The sequence below is a fragment of the Molossus molossus genome, unplaced genomic scaffold (genome assembly GCF_014108415.1).
Source record: "Molossus molossus isolate mMolMol1 unplaced genomic scaffold, mMolMol1.p scaffold_m16_p_5, whole genome shotgun sequence".
NCBI classification, from domain to species: domain Eukaryota; kingdom Metazoa; phylum Chordata; class Mammalia; order Chiroptera; family Molossidae; genus Molossus; species Molossus molossus.
In genome coordinates this window covers 3,121,255-3,139,146 of record NW_023425388.1, presented here as the reverse complement: position 1 = coordinate 3,139,146, position 17,892 = coordinate 3,121,255, and the positions used below count along the sequence as shown (strand labels likewise).

The following is a 17,892-nucleotide window of genomic DNA, read 5'->3' as shown; positions in this document are numbered from 1 at the left end:
CACCTCAAGCGGGCACACTAGGAACACTGCTGGTCCACGTGCTCCACACTACGCTCGTGTTTCCGTTCACACGGCCAACTCTGAAAGATCTCACACGTGAAAGACACAGACGTCCATGAGCCCGACGCCCAGATTTAATACCTGAAAATATTCATATATTGCTACATTTCCTTTAGAGTTTTCTCTAAAAACCAAAGCACTACAGTGGCAAGCCAACTGCCCATCCCATCCACCTCGTTGCAAGAGCCAGCCCTCAGTCCCGTGCCTCCCCCGCATCTCACGCCGTCTGAAGCTGGAGCTCTCTACTGGTGCTGGGCGCACAGGCCACGAGAGCAGCACATGTTTCTTCCAGCTGGGAAGTATCCCGAGTGTCCCGGGATGGATTCCTCCTTGAACACGCATGGAATTTTAAACCAGCCGCGCCAGCCAACAGACCTCGAGTCAGGCCAGGGGCCAGGCTGTCATGTGTACAAAGTGCTCCAGTCTGAATCCTCGCCCTCAGTCCCTGTCTTCGTGGTAAATTAAGCATTCCAATGAACACCAAGGCTTAATGACCTGAATGAGTTGCTGTGAGAATAAAAATACGTAACTTATCTACAAAGGAATACAGCTTGTCATAGTCCCTTTACTTTGGCTACTGAAATTGAATAACCATTTCCAAGGGAAGTCTGAGTTAAAACTCTTACCGACTGCCTTTCTGTAATAACACAATTATGCATACCAACCTCTCTCGCTACGGGACAGGCTGCGTATCAAAACAAAGGGATGTGAAGAGACCTATCCCAGATGACCAGTTCCTGTCCCAGGACAGAAACAGAACGCAGCACCGGCAGGACGCAGTGACAGAGTCCAGGAGCTTCAGTGCGCTGTCGGGGTCACGGCCAGCACGCCTGCGACGCCCTGGAGGCCGGGTTCTGCCCTGGCACTCCTCCAGGGGAAAGGCAGGCTGTGCGCACGCTCTGCTCGGACAGGGCGGGAGGCCTGACAGCACAGCCCCGCCCGCGCCCAGGGGCAAGTCTGGAGCTGGAGGCTGGGCCTGGTCTTCACCTCTGGCAGGACATTTTCCTTCTACACTGAACTCTGTGCCCGAGTGGGATGAATGAGCTGGCTTTTGAGACTTTTTTATTATGAAATCACGTAGCTCAATGTCCCAGGTCTTTGGCCCGGCTGGTTCTTCGGGGCCCCTACTTTAAGACTGTGCTTAGGAAGCACCTCCTCACAGCTCAGCTTATCTTTAAAAACGTTACAGTCTATTTTTACTTACTGTCTTGAGATGGGGTTTTTTTTTTAATAGAAAACTGTAATTTATTCAAATGTAAGTAGTGGCTTTTGTGTTTTAATTGATCCAAAAGGTGAAGTCACTTTAAAACTTGTCACGCATAGTAACATAAAGTGAGTTCAGTTTTTAGTGTCCCCCGCCCCTAAATGTCATCTGTGTGACCCTCGTCGCATCCACTGGCTGATAGGCTGTCCTGCAGGGAAGGTGCTTCCTTCCTGACTCTTTGCACTCTCCAGCCTCTGCAAACCCTCAGGGAAATCAGTGAGCTGTTCTCAAGACCACACAAGGGAAAATGAAAAAACAAAAACATAAAGACCATCCCTAAGAAAACCGCTGAAGAAAACCAGATGAAGCTATTCCTGGACCTGCAGGGCTGAGAAAGCTGGTGGGGGGATGGCAGCTCGTCCGCAGGCCCAGCCGGGCACCAAGAGCAGCCTGGGCTGTGGAGGAACCCAGGGTGCACCCTGCCCTTGGCATCAGGAGACAGAGACCGTCCGTGGCTCACCCCGGGAGGCGGCCCTCTCCGTGCCCAGGAGGTCTGAGGAGGAGGAGAGCGTGCCTGAGCTGCCTGCCCGTTCCTGCCATGCATGCGCACTGCGGTCAGATGTGACAGTCATGGCCTTACACCCTCACACTGACTTGAAACTGGCCCCTTGGAGATGGGCTCCCCCACCATTTCATTCAACCTGCACTACCTCAGACCACAGCTCATGCCACTGAATTCTTAGAGCCCCATGTGACAACAAGGGGGCCAGTTCAATGTTCCAACTATGGCAGCGTTTAAAATAAGTTCAGACCTTCATCAACGGAGGTACTAAGGCCGAAAGTGTAACAGTCTCTTGGATCTTGTGTCTTCCTACTGCATAGGCAGAAATACACATTTTAGAACACTCTACTGACAATATTCTGGGGCAGTATCAACAAAATCCTTTCCTTTACGTGGGCCCAACACTGCTGTGTACCTTCCTTGGGGTGGCCCACGTCAGTGCCCAGGAAGACCTAATTAAGAACGTTTACTCCAAGCCCTAAGTCAGTTACAGGCAGGCAGGGAGAGGACACTGAACATCACGTCCCAGCTGCCGCAGACCGCCTCGTTATTGCAGCCTCCATTAGCCCAGGGCGTCCTTCCGCTGGTGGGAAGCCGAGGCTTACCCTGCAGCACCAAATGACAAGTTCAAAATTACAGGTCACACTGCATCGGCCGCCATGTTCCAGATCTTAGCACAACCCAACCAAGTGTCCCACCATCGAACGTCCGGGACTCCCCACGAAGAGAGTCACTGTGCGGAAAGGAGAGGAAACAGTTAAGGTGCGTTTACCTCTGAATCTTTAAGCCTCACATAGTTAGAAGGGAAGACTCCGGACTTGTCGCCCACTGTTCCTGTCCACCAGTCACCATCTTTCTTGGTAACCACAATCACATCCCCTTGCTGAAAGGTTAAATCGCCTTGCTCAGAGCTCTCGTAAGTGTACATGGCGATAAATTCTGGTGGGGAGAAACATTGAGATACGGAGAGAGCTTGGTTGTTTACAGAAATCCCAGACAGCTTTGCAAAAGAAAGTTTATGAATCAGGAAGTTAGGAGAGGTGCACTCAAGAGAAAGGCTAGTCACAGACAAACACAGAGTTCAAGAACACCTGGGTACAGTCCCCAGCTGCACTTAAACTCAGTCACTGCAGGGCTGCGACACCCACTGCATGTCTGCCGACACTGAGAACCAAGAGGGAGGACCATGTAACGCCATGGCTTCTTTCTGAAACTGAAATGACCGTCACCTTTACTTTAACTAATGGTTACTGAGTACTCATGTGCCGAGCACTGGGCTCCCTGGAGTGACACATAGGCTCCTGGTGCGCACGTCCAATATCTGTGTTCAGTTTTAAGGGTACCGAGTCCGAATCTTAGAGAACTTTTTGATACAGTAGTATAGCCTTTATGCAAATCAAATAAGGCACGTTTTCCATTAGTCAAGTGCCTGAATGAAAACTTATGTCCCACTGTGCCATCCAGACAGATGGCAGGAAGCTGTTAGAACACAAAATGCATTACTTTGTCAGAAAATGGGAATCTACTTGTCATTCAAGTGCATAAACAGGTAGAATGGGCTGATGATAAAGCAGTGTATAGCCAATCCCCAAAATAATCAAGTCTTTTTTGAACAAGTTGAAAAGATAAATCAGTTCCTTACATTTTATTATTTATGCAATTTAGTCTTAAGAATAAGAACTACTGTTCTGTACAGTCTTGAATGCGAAGGGTGTGCATTCCAGAGGAAATTCTCCTTTTTAATTATAAACAGCTGATTTTACTAAGGCTTAGAAATGAAGTCACACGCTCAGAAAGATAACTAGACACCAAATTCTAAACACTACGCTGGGTACAGGAGAAAAGATTTATTTTTCTGCTTTTTCTCCATTTATCCTAAGCCTGCGTATATTTTTTAATCAATTTAACAAAAGGTCACGCTTTGCCCATCATTTTTATGACGGGTGCTGTGTTCCCTGCTGGAACTTCAGGTGACAGTCCTCAGCCGCAGAGCGTGGCCGTCAGTGGGCAGGAGCATGGTGTGGAGGGTCCTGGGCCCGGGGCGAGCCTCTGCAGGAGGCGCTGCTGGAACTGACCCTCATACCCAGCCCAGCGCCAGGCTCATGCGGGCAGCGCTGGCCCGCAGGCGCCGGGGCAGACACCAGGTCCCCCCGGTGGGCGGGGAGAACAGAGGGCCCCTGTCTTTGCCCCAGTGCTGGTGCCACACACTTCCACAGTGAAAGCTGGAGAAATCACTTCCCACCAAGGAGCCCGAGTGTGGCAGCTTCAATAAGGACGTTCTTTCCCATTAATGTCCTCTTCCGCTTTCTCGATATCCTGACCCTTCCCTTTCCATTTTGCTCAGTTCCTTGTTCCTTAGCTCCTGTTTGGCTGCCTAAGATAGGGTCCTTGGCAGTCGATACTTTTCGCAGTGATTCCTGCACTTAAAAGTCACTTTCTTAAAAATGGATCCAAATTCTGAAGTAAGTCTCAAAATGCTTCAGAACCGTCGAGTGTGAACTCTGGCGGTGCTCAGCAGCGCAGCGGGGCTAAGTCCCCAGGGACCTGGGAGGAAAGTGGCTTTCCTCGTCCCGCCGCGCACACAGGGAGCTGTGGGGGACGCGAGGGTGACACACAGTGGCGCCCACCACTGAGACCCTCCCCTGGACATTAACACAGGGCCACTGGCTGTTCCCAAGTTGCTATTTTAAGAGCTACCCAAACAGACAACCTATTTAATCCGGCCTATGGTTTATTTTAAATTTGACTACGGCTAAAGCAGTACTAGTAAGCAGCTCATTAATAGTTGTAAGTAGCTTTTCTCAGCTTAGATGCAGTGCCCTCCCACAGCCCTCCAGGGGCCAGACTGCCCTAGGACCTCTCCTACGTGAGTCATTTCAAAATGGCTGCAACGAAGGGCACCAACATGACAACTGCAGTCTCTGTGCTTTACTGTGTGTGGTTCATCGGGGCCCGTTTACTGAGGCCTCCGGTGTCCAGGCCTCGGCAAGTTTCAAAATCGACTCTCCCACTGCGCTGCTTGAAGCAGCTCCGGCAATGATCCGGGAATGAAGCAAAAAGGACCGGAAAGTAGCAGACGTTTATTGACTTTTATTCTAAAACCTTTACACATATTATCTCATAATCCTTGTAAAATTTCCTAACTCCAAGGGTGGTTATCACACCCACAGTTACAGCGGAGGAAGGCAGGGCGTGGCCAAAATGATAAGGTTACTAGGTGCGAGTCATTTAACCGTGGTGCTGGGTTGGGACTTCACTGGATAGACACTGAGTTGGGGGAAGGGGTGTTGAAAGAGCTCTTTACTTTGTTCTTCTAACAGCATAAAATCACGAGGATGACAAGAATGTATGAAAAGAACTATGCTGATGATTGTTTTGGTGGTAAAAGCAATAAAACTCTGGGCTCGATTAGTGATGATGAGGTTTTGTAACTATACGTATAAATTTTTTAAATTTTACCTCTAAAATTCCTCTTGAAAAAGTAACTTTGTTACTGTGAGTCTGAAATATCATTAAACCTGAATCCTTGCTGTCTCCATGGGAACAATTGTTTTAATAATTCTATTTTTCAGAAGGCAAGGCTTCTAAGGAACACAACAATCTCATAATGGTACACAAACTATATAACACATTCTATCCTCATGTAGTTTATTCAAGGACCCCAAGAACAAGTACTAGACAACCGGTAGACATGTGTCAGCTACAACATTGTTCAGACGCTGACGGGGAAAGCCTGACTCAGGGAGCATTCTTCAAGGGGTACAGCGACAATGGCTATTTGAATATAGAAAAGACATGAGATTTCTACCATTGGAGTCTAAATAATGTAGGTTTTGTTTATTTTTAAACCTGTATCATATATTGGCATATACAATCCTTAGGATTAGGTCATGAAGCAAAGACCAGGAAATAAAGCGATCAATGGTGTAATAAACACTCAAAATGAAATGTTTGAGTCCAAATAACCTGGTGCAGTTACTTCCATGGCGTGTAGAGACTGCACTTCTGCTCCATCTGGGGCGGTGCAGGTGACACTGGTGTCGCTGGGACAGCTTTACTGGACTGTGAGCTATGGTTTCAAAACAACACCTTGTCCAAGTAGAGAATAGCCATGTCTACAATTTAGCTATCGAGATGCTCAGAAAACTTGACCCTCCGTGACCTTGACAGATCTCTTTCAAAAGTCAAAGGGCTCATAATCAAACGTAATGAGAAAATTCAGGTTTTAGGATCACTGTATCTGATAGTATTTTGACAATCTCTGTAAAGGGCTTTGATTTTGTAAAGAACTACACTTTCAATTTACCTTAGAGGTTAAGATACTGAACATAAATTAACATAGTCTATTTTACAGTGAAATCCAGTCTCGTTGCAAACATTTGCCATTTGTAGTATCATTTCCTCGACCCTTCCAAAGAACAGAACTAGCCGGTTCTCACCTTCTCCGGAAACGGCTGGCTTGGCCGCTGGGGAAGCTACTCTCTTTAGACTGGCAGGGCTTTCTGAAGAACCAGAATCCATGCTGAGGAGGAACGGGAAAAGTGTTTTATTTGTTATCTTCAGATAAAAAATAGTACAAATGACATTGATTTTTAAAAAAACCCACACTGTTTAACATTTAAAACTCTGAACATCTACAGAGGAAAGACAGGCGCCTGGTCGAGACCCCCGGCGAGGCGCCGGGTCGGGCCTGACGCTGAGGCACACGTCCCTGTTTCTCCACACTCTGGGTGCTGGGCACACGGCGCATGTCCCTGTTTCTCCGCACTCTGGGTGCTGGGCACACGGCGCACGTCCCTGTTTCTCCGCACTCTGGGTGCTGGGCACACGGCGCACGTCTGTTTCTCAGCACTCTGGGTGCTGGGCACACGGCGCACGTCCCTGTTTCTCAGCACTCTGGGTGCTGGGCACACGGCACTGCTCTCAGCTACTTCAGAGCAGGACCCATCGAGGCTCAGCCAACATTTCTGCAGTTTTTCTCCTCTTAAATCTCCTCATTTGTTTTGAACATCTATATGGCTGGAACAATTAGACAACAATGTTGCTAAGGTTCCTCGAGATAAGGATCCCAGTGAAAATGATCACTCATTCTTCCAGTTCCTTCCCCAGGGCTTTGGCCTCTAGTGTTCACCCACACGCGGGCCAGCACTGGGCGAAGCCGAAGAGGAGGCACAGACACCCACCAGCCCGCAAGCCCGTTCCAGCTCTGAGTGGAGCCCCTCAGGCACGAGTCAATGGAACAAGATTTACCGGCTGCCCCACGGGAAGGAAAAACGAGCCCTCATCTGTAAGAGGCTGCCTTCTCCTCCACACATGCCCCAACTGTTACAGAAGACCCCGAGCTATGCAAACAATAACTGAATGTCTAACATTGTTTTCATCTAACAGAAGCACATAAACACAAAAATACCTTGTAGATTTCCTTATGGGCCCTGAAATGAGTTTCACGTAAGACTTGGGGAACCAACCCTTCTGACCTTGAACTTCTCCAAACCACCACATGTCTTGCTGTTCCAGGACGGTGATGACATCGTTCTTGTTAAAGTTCAGATGGTTGTCTTTCTTGGCTCTCCAGGGGTACAGGGCTTGTGCCTGCAGCCCCTCCACCTTCTCACCCTGGTGTGGGATGACACGAAGGGAGGCTCGTTACCTTGCGGTCGGCTGTACTCGGACGACAGGAACGGGCACCTCCTCTCCGCAAGCACCCGGCCTGCTCCCAGCAGCATGGCCACGAGGCTTCACTGCTTCTCAGGAAGCTCCTTCCCAGGTGGTGGCGAAGCCAGCGGCCTAGTCACTGAGCCATGTCCGGCCATCTAGAACTCTCAGTGTAACAAGCCAGGCCATGGTGACTCTGTTGCACCTGGCCATGTGCCTTTCATTTTGGTTCTATTTGAACTCTCAAGTTACCTGGGCACCCCCACCTCAGTTCCAATCTGCCATGGCTGGTTAGTGGAAGGTTAACGCCGGAGCATAAATCTTAAGAAATCCTAAAGGCTGCGTAACTGGCACCTTCCTTCAGGGCCCTGCACTGGACCCCGGGCTTCAGCTCCTTCTCAGAGCAGAGGTTTGGTGAGCCTGAACCCATGTGACCACCACTAGGCGTCCAGACGCAAGATGTTAAGGGGTTACAAACATAGAGAATGCCAACACTGCTTCCCCAAAATAAGTCGGGGCAAACTCTTCCTTAACTGTAAAGCACGATGAGAAGGGGCAGTGGAGTATTATCAGTGAAGAACTCACAACGAATGGGGAAGAGAGGTGCACACACTGTGAACACCACCGGGCAGAGGAGCTGCGCTCCAGCGGTCCCGCTGGTCACTGTGGGACAGAGAGGAGGGACGGACAGGCCTGGGGCAGCAGGGACAGTTCACAGGGTTGGGAGCCAGGCTTGAGGCACAAGGATCTGACAGCTAGGGTTTCTGCGGAGGGCGCTCCCGGCCGAGCAGGGCAGGGCCGAGGCCCCGAGGTGTGCTCTGCAGGGTCCCGGCAGAGGAACACAGCCCGGGGGGTATAGCCTAGTTTCACAGAGGGGTGTAGGAGATGAGGCTGGAAAGGCAGGGTGAGGCATTCATTATCTTTTAAAAAAAACTGTAATACAGAACCAGTAGGATGTCTTAAAGCATAACTAAAAATGACCATGTTAGTTTTGAATGACATACTATGTAAACGGACCGGAACGGGATCATGCCCATAGACAGCTCGTTCAGAACCAGGCTGTACTTGCCTCCAAAGGTATTTCCTATCGACGTTTCATTACGGTCAGACCGTCTGCATCCGTGGGGATCGTCCGCGTCCCGGTCTTCGCGGGCTCTCACCTTCTTAAACCTGCTTCCACCCCAACTGCACACTCCTGTAGTCCTCAGAACCGGCGCTTTCTCCGAACCCCACCACCCCAGAAGCACCTATTCTCTCCCTCTTGCCTCCCACACCTGCCGGGACCTGGTGCCCTCACCGCCACGGCTCTCCCAGCTCTGCAGTCGGCCCCTCCGGCCCTTCCGTTCCGTCACTGCAGGAACAGACCTGAGCCGGCAGCTCAGCGGCGCCCTGGTGCTACTGCAGTCTCACCCCCTGACAGGTCTGCCCTGGGCCTGCCCTGTCCGGCTTTCTACACGGATCCACCCAAGGAACCCAGCCAGGGGTTGGGTAGAAATGGACTCAATTTAAACTCCAGTACGTCACTTACTAATTTGTGACCATGGCAATTATTTAATCTGTCTAGGCCTCAGTTTCCACACCTATAAAACACAGATACGTTCTTATTTTTATTTTTTTTATCCTCACCTGAGGACATTTTTCCATTTTTTGCTCAGACAGAGTGGGAGGGAGAGAGAGGAAGAGAGAGAGAGAGACATCAACGTGAAAGGGACACATCGAGTGGCCGCCACCCGCATGACCAACCAGGGCCGGGGACAAACTGTAATCGAGGCACGCGCCCCTAGCGGGAACCAAACACAGGTCTCTCTGGACTGCAAGCCGACACTCCAACCACTGAGCCAAACTGGCAAGGGCTATTTATTTTTTAAATCCTCGTCCGAGGATATTTTTCCATTTATCTTCAGACAGAGTGGGAGGGAGAGGGAGAGACAAAAAAAACATCGATGTGAGAGAGACACATCAACTGGTTGCCTCCTGCATGACCCCAACCAGGGCCGGGGACAAACGGCAACTGAGGTATGTGCCCTTGCCCAAAATCGAACCCGTGACTCATTGGTCTGCAGACCAACACTCTAACTGCTGAGCCAAACTGGCCAGGGCCAAGACACTTTCTTTAAAAGGTTGTCAAGAAAGCCTGGCCAGTGTGGCTGAGTGGACTGAGCGTCGTCCCATGGACTACAAGGTCCGGGTTTGATTCCTGGTCAGGGCACATGCCCAGGTTGTGGGCTCAATCCCCAATAGGGGGCGTGCAGGAGGCAGTCAATCGATGTTTCTCTCTCCCTAAAAAATCAGTAAGAATATACTTGAAAAAAAAAGTAAAGGCTGTCGAGAAAGCCGAATATGATTTTCTGCCCCAGTGACGCTAGGATGGTGATAATTATACCGCCAGCAGCGCACTGCTACTGCTTCTAGCCCCCAGCTGTGAAGTATCACTGCAGACAAGCTAAACGATGTGCAGTGACCACGCAGGTTCAGGTTCAACTCTGCCTGGCAATTCTTCACTCCTCTTCGCTGAGCTTCTGCTGCGTGTCCCCTGCCCACAGCGCGACCTCCCCTTCTTCCTCTCCTGCGTCCTTCTCCGGCCTCTCTCCACCCTCCCTCTCTCTAAGGAAAAAGAATCCTGCCTCCTGTCTGTGTGTCAATGTGTTTCCACCTCGCCCAATTCATTCTCCTTCCCCATACTGAGGTTCCACTTTCTCACAAACCGCTCTGTCTTCACCCCTCTGTGAGCTGGTCACCCTGCTCCATTCCAGACACATCCTCCTGCTGTGCCGAATGGACTCTTTGTTTTTTTTTCTTTTATCCTCACCCGAGGACATTTTTTTTTTTTATCCTCACCAGAGGACATTTTTTCCATTTTTTGTTCAGATAGAGCGGGAGGGAGAGAGAGGAAGAGAGAGAGAGAGAAACATCGATGTGAAGGGACACATCGAGTGGCTGCCACCCGCACGACCAACCAGGGCCGGGGACAAACTGCAACCGAGGTACATGCCCTTAGCAGGAACTGAACCCGGGTCTCTCTGTACCGCAGGCCGACGCTCCAACCGCTGAGCAAAACCGGCCAGGGCCATTTTTTTTTTTTTTTTTTTTGACATTTTGTTCAGATAGAGTGGGAGGGAGAGAGAGAGAAACATCGACGTGAAAGGGACACATCGAGTGGCTGCCTCCCACACGGCCCAACCAGGGCCGGGGACAAACTGCAACCAAGTTATGCGCCCTTAGCGGGAACCGAACCCGGGTCTCTCCAGACCGCAGGCCGATGCTCTAACCGCTGAGCCAAACCGGCCAGGGATCAAATGGCCTCTTCTTTGCCCTGACCATAACCTTCACCAATGTGATCACCACCACCCCTTTCTGGAAACAGCCTCCCCCCACCCAGGTCACCACCACTGAGCATGAGACACATGTGCTCACTGCACAGTGCGGCAGACAAAGGACAGGAGCACCGTTAGGGGCCCTCCTCCCGCGCACAGGGCGCGCGTGCTCTGTGTTTCCTCCCTCCCTACTTCCTCTCTCCTGAGGATCTCACGCGTGTCCTCAGATCTGGTCTACGCTCCAAACAGGACTGCCCGATGCCCTACCTTCAGCTCACACTGACTGCATCTAACACCCAAGTCCTCCCCAGCAATCAGCGTCTCTTCCTGCTGTCCCGGTTCCTCGACAAGGACGAATCTCTCTCTCAACCCCAGGCCTTTCCTTTCCCCTCTGCTCCCCTGGCGCTGTGACTCCGTCCCCTTCACAGGGGGTGGTGTTCCGATGTCCACAGGCTCTGCCAGAGCCCACGTGCAAGCTGGCTGCTCCCGGATCAGAAACTGCCCCGAGCCCCAGGTGCCTGCCAGATGGCCATCTGCTCGTTTGGTTTCACTGACTGACTACAGAAGTTTATTCCTCTATCTTTGCTGTATTAAGTAAAAACAGAAATATTCAGAAAAGCCACCGTAACCCTTACTGAAATTACTCTTTAACAGTAGGGCATGTAAGAGCTGCCTAGGAACCTGTCATCAGTCTGGCTGTGATCCACACTCAGCAGTCCAGCCCAATGGACTGACCCATGATTCTCCCTAAACACACTCTGATTTCCAACCCCAAAGCCTCTCCTCGGGGTCTTTTCTGTCTGGTATGTCAGCCTCTCCACTTCCTGGTAAGATCTCACCCACTGCTCAAGAGGCGGTACCAACGCCTCTTCCTGCTGACACGCCCCTGCCCAAGCCAGGCCGGGGAGGTTCACCCTCCCTCTCCATCCACAGCACATGCCAGGCTCCTGCCAGGCGAAGAGACGGGACGACGGGAACTGGATGCCAGCTGACCCAGCACCATTCAATGAGGCTCACTTCTAAATGCTGCAGCCCACAGCATCTGCCGAATTGGTGGGTACCCACCGCATGCTGGGTCTTCACACTCCCACCGACCGCGTTACCTGGCCTAAAACAGGGGACGGAGAGGAGCCGGTGGCCGTGGCGGGAGTGAAAGCGGACCTCTGCCTTAGCTGGCCGGCGCTCGGAACGGTGAGAGAGGGCTGGGCTGCCCAGGCGTCCCAGTTATCGGTCTCCGGCTTCTCAGTGGTGCTGGTGGGCCACCTGGAAGGAGCAGCATGCCACCGTGATTAGCAGGTACTCCCTAAAGCACCCCCCCACAGTAAACACGAACCCGGGGCGGGGACGGAGCTTTCTAAAGCTCAAGAATAAGGAGAGGAAGAAAAAGCATTGGACTGTGGGTTTCAGTCTGAGCTTTGCAAATCAGCAACAAATCTCAGTGATTCTGGTAATTTCTCTGAACCTTGACTTCCTTACTGATAACATGGGAACATTATTCTGCCACTTTGGTTAGTTGAGAGGGTGAGAGAAATAACTCTACAGCACCAGAGAAACATCCTCACCTGATCAGTATTGTCATTTGTAACAATTGCGAAATCAGCAAACAAAATAAGTTATGCACCATGCGTGAAACATGCCAGTTGGTAGCTGGTGCTCCTTAACACTGTTTCTCTGTCCCATTCCTCGCTCCGCAAGCCCCTGGACACAAGCTCGGACACCACTGTCCTGGATCTCCGGGGCACTTCGAGTTCGTAACGTCATAATTTTAAATAAACACATCTGTGTGAGCGTAGATCTACGTGCAATTTACTTTTCACATCTTGATAAGACATAAATGCAGCTGAAAATCAAGATAATTCCTTTGTTGGACTGCATGTCCTGACTTGGGGCTGGAAAATAAGATGCTGTAATTACAGCAGGAGACTGCGCAGCAACATTCAATGAGGAAGAGTCACAGTGCCTGGATCCACAGGAAAACATGGATCTTTACCTACAATTTTAACCTGCACCTTAGTTTACAAAGTCAGCACTCCTCAATCCAGATAAGAAAGGAAGGGGGAGTTTCGACTTGGACTCATGCCAACAGAAGGTTCCTTTTTAGCAGAGATCAGACAGGGCAGACCTTGTTTAGCACACTCAACCTCTTATCTGAAAATGTAGTGGGAAACACTTGCTATTCCTCACACCCTTCCCTGCACTTCCTCCTGCCCTTGGTCATCAACCCCCTGCTCCCTCTACGTGAGCGGTCTGATCTTTCTCCAGTATTTGACTCCTTGTCTTCGATCCGTTTCCTCTGCAAGTTGGTAAGACTTGGAAAAACATCTGAAACACTTCTGAATGGTGCCTGAGTGCTGGTGCGGGGCACTGTCAGATGACCGCACGCCTTGACCACAGCCCTGTAACTGGATGTGTGGACAGTGGTGTCGGCTGTCATTTCCCACCTCTGCTGACACCTGTTCTTCAGGCCACTTCCTGGAGATCAAGGGCACGCCCTTCGCCTTCTACATCTGTACCGCTTTCTAGCTGACTCAGAACCACGTGACTGAAGTGGATTTGTTTCTGTCCAGCTCAAAAGTGCTCCTTCCATGCAGGAAAGACTGAATGTTTGCTGACTGAGTGGACGTGGAAGGGACTGTTAGGAAACCACACTTCTCCACTTCTCCCACAAGAGTGAAAGCTCCAGACAGAGGCTGCCAGGAACAGAGCGGCCTGACTCTGGACCAGGGCCCGTCATGCTGGGCAATGACAGGCTTAAATCCAGGTCCAAGAACGGAACCCAACACTTGCCCACAGACCAGCCAGAGCGTGTAAAGGAAGTGAGCCAGCTCCTTTCTGTGCGGTGCAGCTCCAAACTATGACAACACCTAGAGAAAAAAGGTCACTAAGTGGGGACTTCAAAAGTCATCAGCAGTAGCAGGGCTGCACATACGTGGAGCTGAAGTCGGCCCAGTTGTTGGGGGTGGGGGAGGGCTCAGCCGCAGTCACTGCCGGAGGAGCGGGCGTCTCCCGCACGGCCAGCTTGGGTGCGGATGTGGAGGTCGGGTCTGTCACTGGTTTGATTGGGGCAGGAACCTCGTTTTCTGGGATTTTCTCTGCGTAGTTTGCAGGAAACCACCCCGTCTTTCCTTTCAGTTCTCCTCCAAGCCATCCCGGTTCTCCAGTCTGGCTCTCATCCACCTGCAGGGGAGTCACAGGGTTGAATGGAGTGGACTCGGTCAGCCCCCAGAGACACCAGCCACGCTGCAGAACAAAGCCCCAGGCCTGACAGACCGACACCCGCACGGGGCTCTGCACCCGACCCATGGCCTGGAGTCTGCAAAAGTGGTCTCTGAACAAACAGGAAGTGCTAGCATCCAGGTTCTTACCCTTGGTGCTTTTTAAGCTTTTTTTCCTTTTTCTAATCCTGGCAGTTCAGACAAAGTGCCCGAAGTCCTAAGGCCCACAGTTTACATTTTTGGAGCTATTTTGAATCAGAAAGTGATCTGACGTTCATCACTCAGGAAGTCGGCTAATTATCATGAATAATATGACAGGTTGATTAGTTTAAGTTGAAAGCAAAGGATGCAATCAATATAAATTTGGTACTCGAAAAGTCTGTAGTAGCTAAGGAGTTCTTCAGCGTGGGGACAGAAAGATGCAAACGCAGCCGTGGATGGTTTCCACGGGAGCAGAGCTGACTGTTCCGCCATTTAGAAGCTTCACAGGTGCATGATGAGAAAACTATGGAAATAATTATTTATAGCAACCATCAAGTTGTATTAAGGTCCCATAGTTTTCTTTTGCACAAATCAAACTTTAATATTCATGAAGTGTGAAATTCTGCTGTGAAAGATTGCGGAGGCTATTTATTACACCAAGGGCTTCTAATGTTTGCATTGTACTTCAATTCTGACTCAAAAGCATTATGCAAAATCAGCAGAATTATTCTGCTTCTCTTTACAAGTTACCCTATGATTTTATGAGCAACAGAAGAGCAATTCTGGAGGACAATTACATTCACTGTTAGGAAATTATGTTGATTACTACATGTCAAATAAGGGTCTATCAGAGACGTCGTCTTATTTTGAATGCTTTAACATACTACTGCTTAAGGAGACAAACCATTTAACACTTCACTGGACATTACTGTTACTTTTCAGAAATCACACAATGAGAAGGTAGGGTCTTAACAATGATTTGGAAAAACTGACAAAAATACCAGTTTTCTAACCCATTCAAATATTCAGTCAACAAACAAACAGAAGCAAAAAAACAAAAAACAAAAACAAAAACCTATGGAACCAAACATCTATCTGTATTCCATGTAGAGTAGGTAATAGGGTGTAACAGTCACTTGCTTACTTGAATTAAAAAGATGCTTGCGATGGGGTGGAGAAAGTGGATTACTCAGCTCACTACTTACTTCTTCTATGCGTTACTGTATTTACAGAATACTCAGTATGGAGGGAACGCTCGCTTCCCGCCCCACCTTAGGGAACCGTATGGTCGTGGGTAAAAGCAATGTTTAAAGCTGAGCATTCCCCCAACAGCAGTTCCCTGAGATCAAGTGCAGAAGTGCTTTGGAGGTTGTCTGTTTTGCTTTGCAGTCGTTACTCTCGCTAACACTGAGTCGGATGCAAACACATTGGCCGATTTTCATTCAACGCCCCCGCACTGTTCTGTTCTGACTTCCATTCTGCAGCCCCCACTGTTTCCCGAGTGAGGCTTTTAGATGACGTTTTTCCTCCTTGGGTCTTATTTTATACCAAACTCAAATGGTACATGCCTATCCTTCCTCATTTATATTTATTGGGGATATTATGACACATTTTAACTTTGCAGCTGCTTTGCCCTGGAAACAGAGCTGTTTGTAGGCCGACTTCCGCAGGGCCTCCCCAACTTCTCAGGAGGTTCACCAGTCACGTTCCGGCCCCCTCCACTCATTCTAGCACCAAAGGTGATGTTAGCTAGGAGGGAGTCAGGAGCTGGAGCCTGCAGTCACAGCCCCAAAACTACGAGGGGGGACGATGGAGGGTGGGGCCCAGCAATTCCACTGCCCCAACCTAACACCAGTTCTCCAGTTCGTTAACTGGTGACCTTGGGCAAGTCTGCTCTCCCGCTGCCTCAGCCTCCCCATCTGTCCACCGGGGATACGACTGCTGCTTGTCTGTGGTGGCTGTGAGGACTGGTGACCAGCCAGAGCTCCGCCTGCCCTGTGCCTGCTCAACAGATTTTCTGAAGCCCGCTCCCCTGCTGTCCGGCCGCCTCTGCACCGCAGTCTTCTGCAGGCTTCCGCTCGCTCTGAAAGCCTAGTGCCCACCGGCCCTCCCTCTAGGTGAAGTCTCTGCTCTCCCCTGTGAGAGTTCCCTGCTCCTGAGACCTAACAGCTAAGCGTGCTGTAGGGGCTGAAATTTGATCCCTGAGTATGGCCTCTTTGGAATTCCTGCTGCTTTGGACAATGGACTTTCTGGAATGTCAGCTGCTTGACTCAGATCCCAAGATCCCCTGAAACATAGAGCCTTCTCTGGGGAAGACTTCCCTCTGCCCTGTGACTGGATCTGAGGCCCCCAGGAATGTCCTACACTTCAGGCAGGTCCAGCTCCCCCCTGGTTAAGTGATCAGCCCCGCCCTGGCCGCTCCATGATAGGGTGCGCCCCACAGAAAGGTGCTGTGCACACTGAGAAGGGGAAGGGCTGCCCCTCATCTGTGCAAGCAGTTACCCCGCCCTTCAGGGCAGTTCACTGTTAACCAAGGAAATTCAGTCAACTCAGACCAAACAACACCCTCAACCAGTCTGATTTATTCTTACAGGAATCCACTAATTTTTATGATTAATTAAATTTTAGTTTTAAGGTTCAGAGACTAGAATAAAAATTCACTCTTCACATTAAATTAAATGAACCATGCAGAGAAAGCACAGAAATTCTCAGATGAAATGAGAAACATTTCTTCCTGGCTTTGGGAAACCTGACCCAAAATCCAATCCAACTGTGAAAAAGTAGTAAGAGCAAGACAGAGCAAGAAAAGTGTGACTTCTCGGTACCGAGCTGGCTGTGATGTGGACTCTCACGGACACCTGCTGATGGCTGGACATCGGGGGCTGCAAAGACGAGCAGCACTGCTCTCAGAACGGTCCCTCTGCCCAGCCCCTGTGCGGCCTCCAATCATCTGAGGTTATTACAGTGGGACGGCAGCCAAGCGGGAAGTGCAAACCCCAGATGTTACCTATGTGTCTGGGTATGTGCTGCAGATCTACAAAGTGTTCGTGATCACACTCCGCACACCGGAGTCCACACGTGCCAACAGTCAGAGGCACACGGCAGCTATCGGTTCAAGTCCACATGCCTGAAGCCCCCGCTCTTCTGTCGCGTCTCAATGCGTAAATGCCTCGTGGCTGCTATCTCCATGAGTAAGCAGCATCAACATCTTGAAAGCCCCCGACTTGGTCACCAGAAAGGGAACAGAAACGCCTCTCCCTCGTGAGCACGACAAAGGGTCTGAAGCGGGCTGGCCTCACGCGCCCAGCCGGGAGGTGCCAGGGAGCCAGAGCGGCCGTGTTCCGGGCACCTGCCGGCTGGAAGTGTGTGGCTTCCCTCGAAACTCCCAGGAGGAAGTTTACGTTGTTCCCTAGAGCTCGAATCTGGAGGTTGGCAAAACTTTCTCTGAACTGTCGCAGCTCCTCAACGCTGCCACCGCAGCACAGACGGCTGCAGGCAGGACGTCATGAGTGGGCCTGGCCACGTACGCTCCATGACACAACAGGCACCGACTGAGCAGGTCCGGCCAGCCGAGACCGCACGTGTGCGCTGGCCCCCAGGCAGCCACGACACTGCGACTCATTATCGCTGAACAAGCTGCGCTCAGATATTAAGCTTATGAAAATCTAAGGACGGCAGGAAAGAAGAGGGAGTGAGACTACATTTTAAGAAAAGCTCTCCATCAAGAGAAGGCAAAAATGAGTTTAGACTGTTACGAGAGAAATGCTAAATTAAAAGACATTTTTCAGAACGCTGATAGCTGACAACTGCTGAAGACTTCTTTTCTGGGTATTTCAAGAATATGTTGTCCAAAAATAAGCTAGGACTAGTCCTGACAAGAGAAAGAGATTAGGTTTTATC

At 50.4% G+C, this 17,892-nt stretch overlaps 1 protein-coding gene across 4 annotated transcripts in view; it reads right to left on the bottom strand.

Annotated features, from left to right (window-relative positions):
- Positions 1-17,892, bottom strand: part of ITSN1 (intersectin 1) — a 194,583-nt gene that overhangs the window by 50,987 nt on the left and 125,704 nt on the right. For 3 of the 4 annotated variants that reach the window (XM_036242922.1, XM_036242923.1, XM_036242924.1), the window contains exons 20-24: positions 13,725-13,972; positions 11,899-12,058; positions 7,237-7,442; positions 6,266-6,348; positions 2,599-2,765 (exon numbers count right to left, since the gene is read on the bottom strand). In XM_036242922.1, the coding sequence (XP_036098815.1) occupies positions 2,599-2,765; positions 6,266-6,348; positions 7,237-7,442; positions 11,899-12,058; positions 13,725-13,972 (864 nt within the window). The remainder of the gene's footprint in view (positions 1-2,598; positions 2,766-6,265; positions 6,349-7,236; positions 7,443-11,898; positions 12,059-13,724; positions 13,973-17,892) is intronic. The other variant, XM_036242925.1, reaches the window with a different exon arrangement.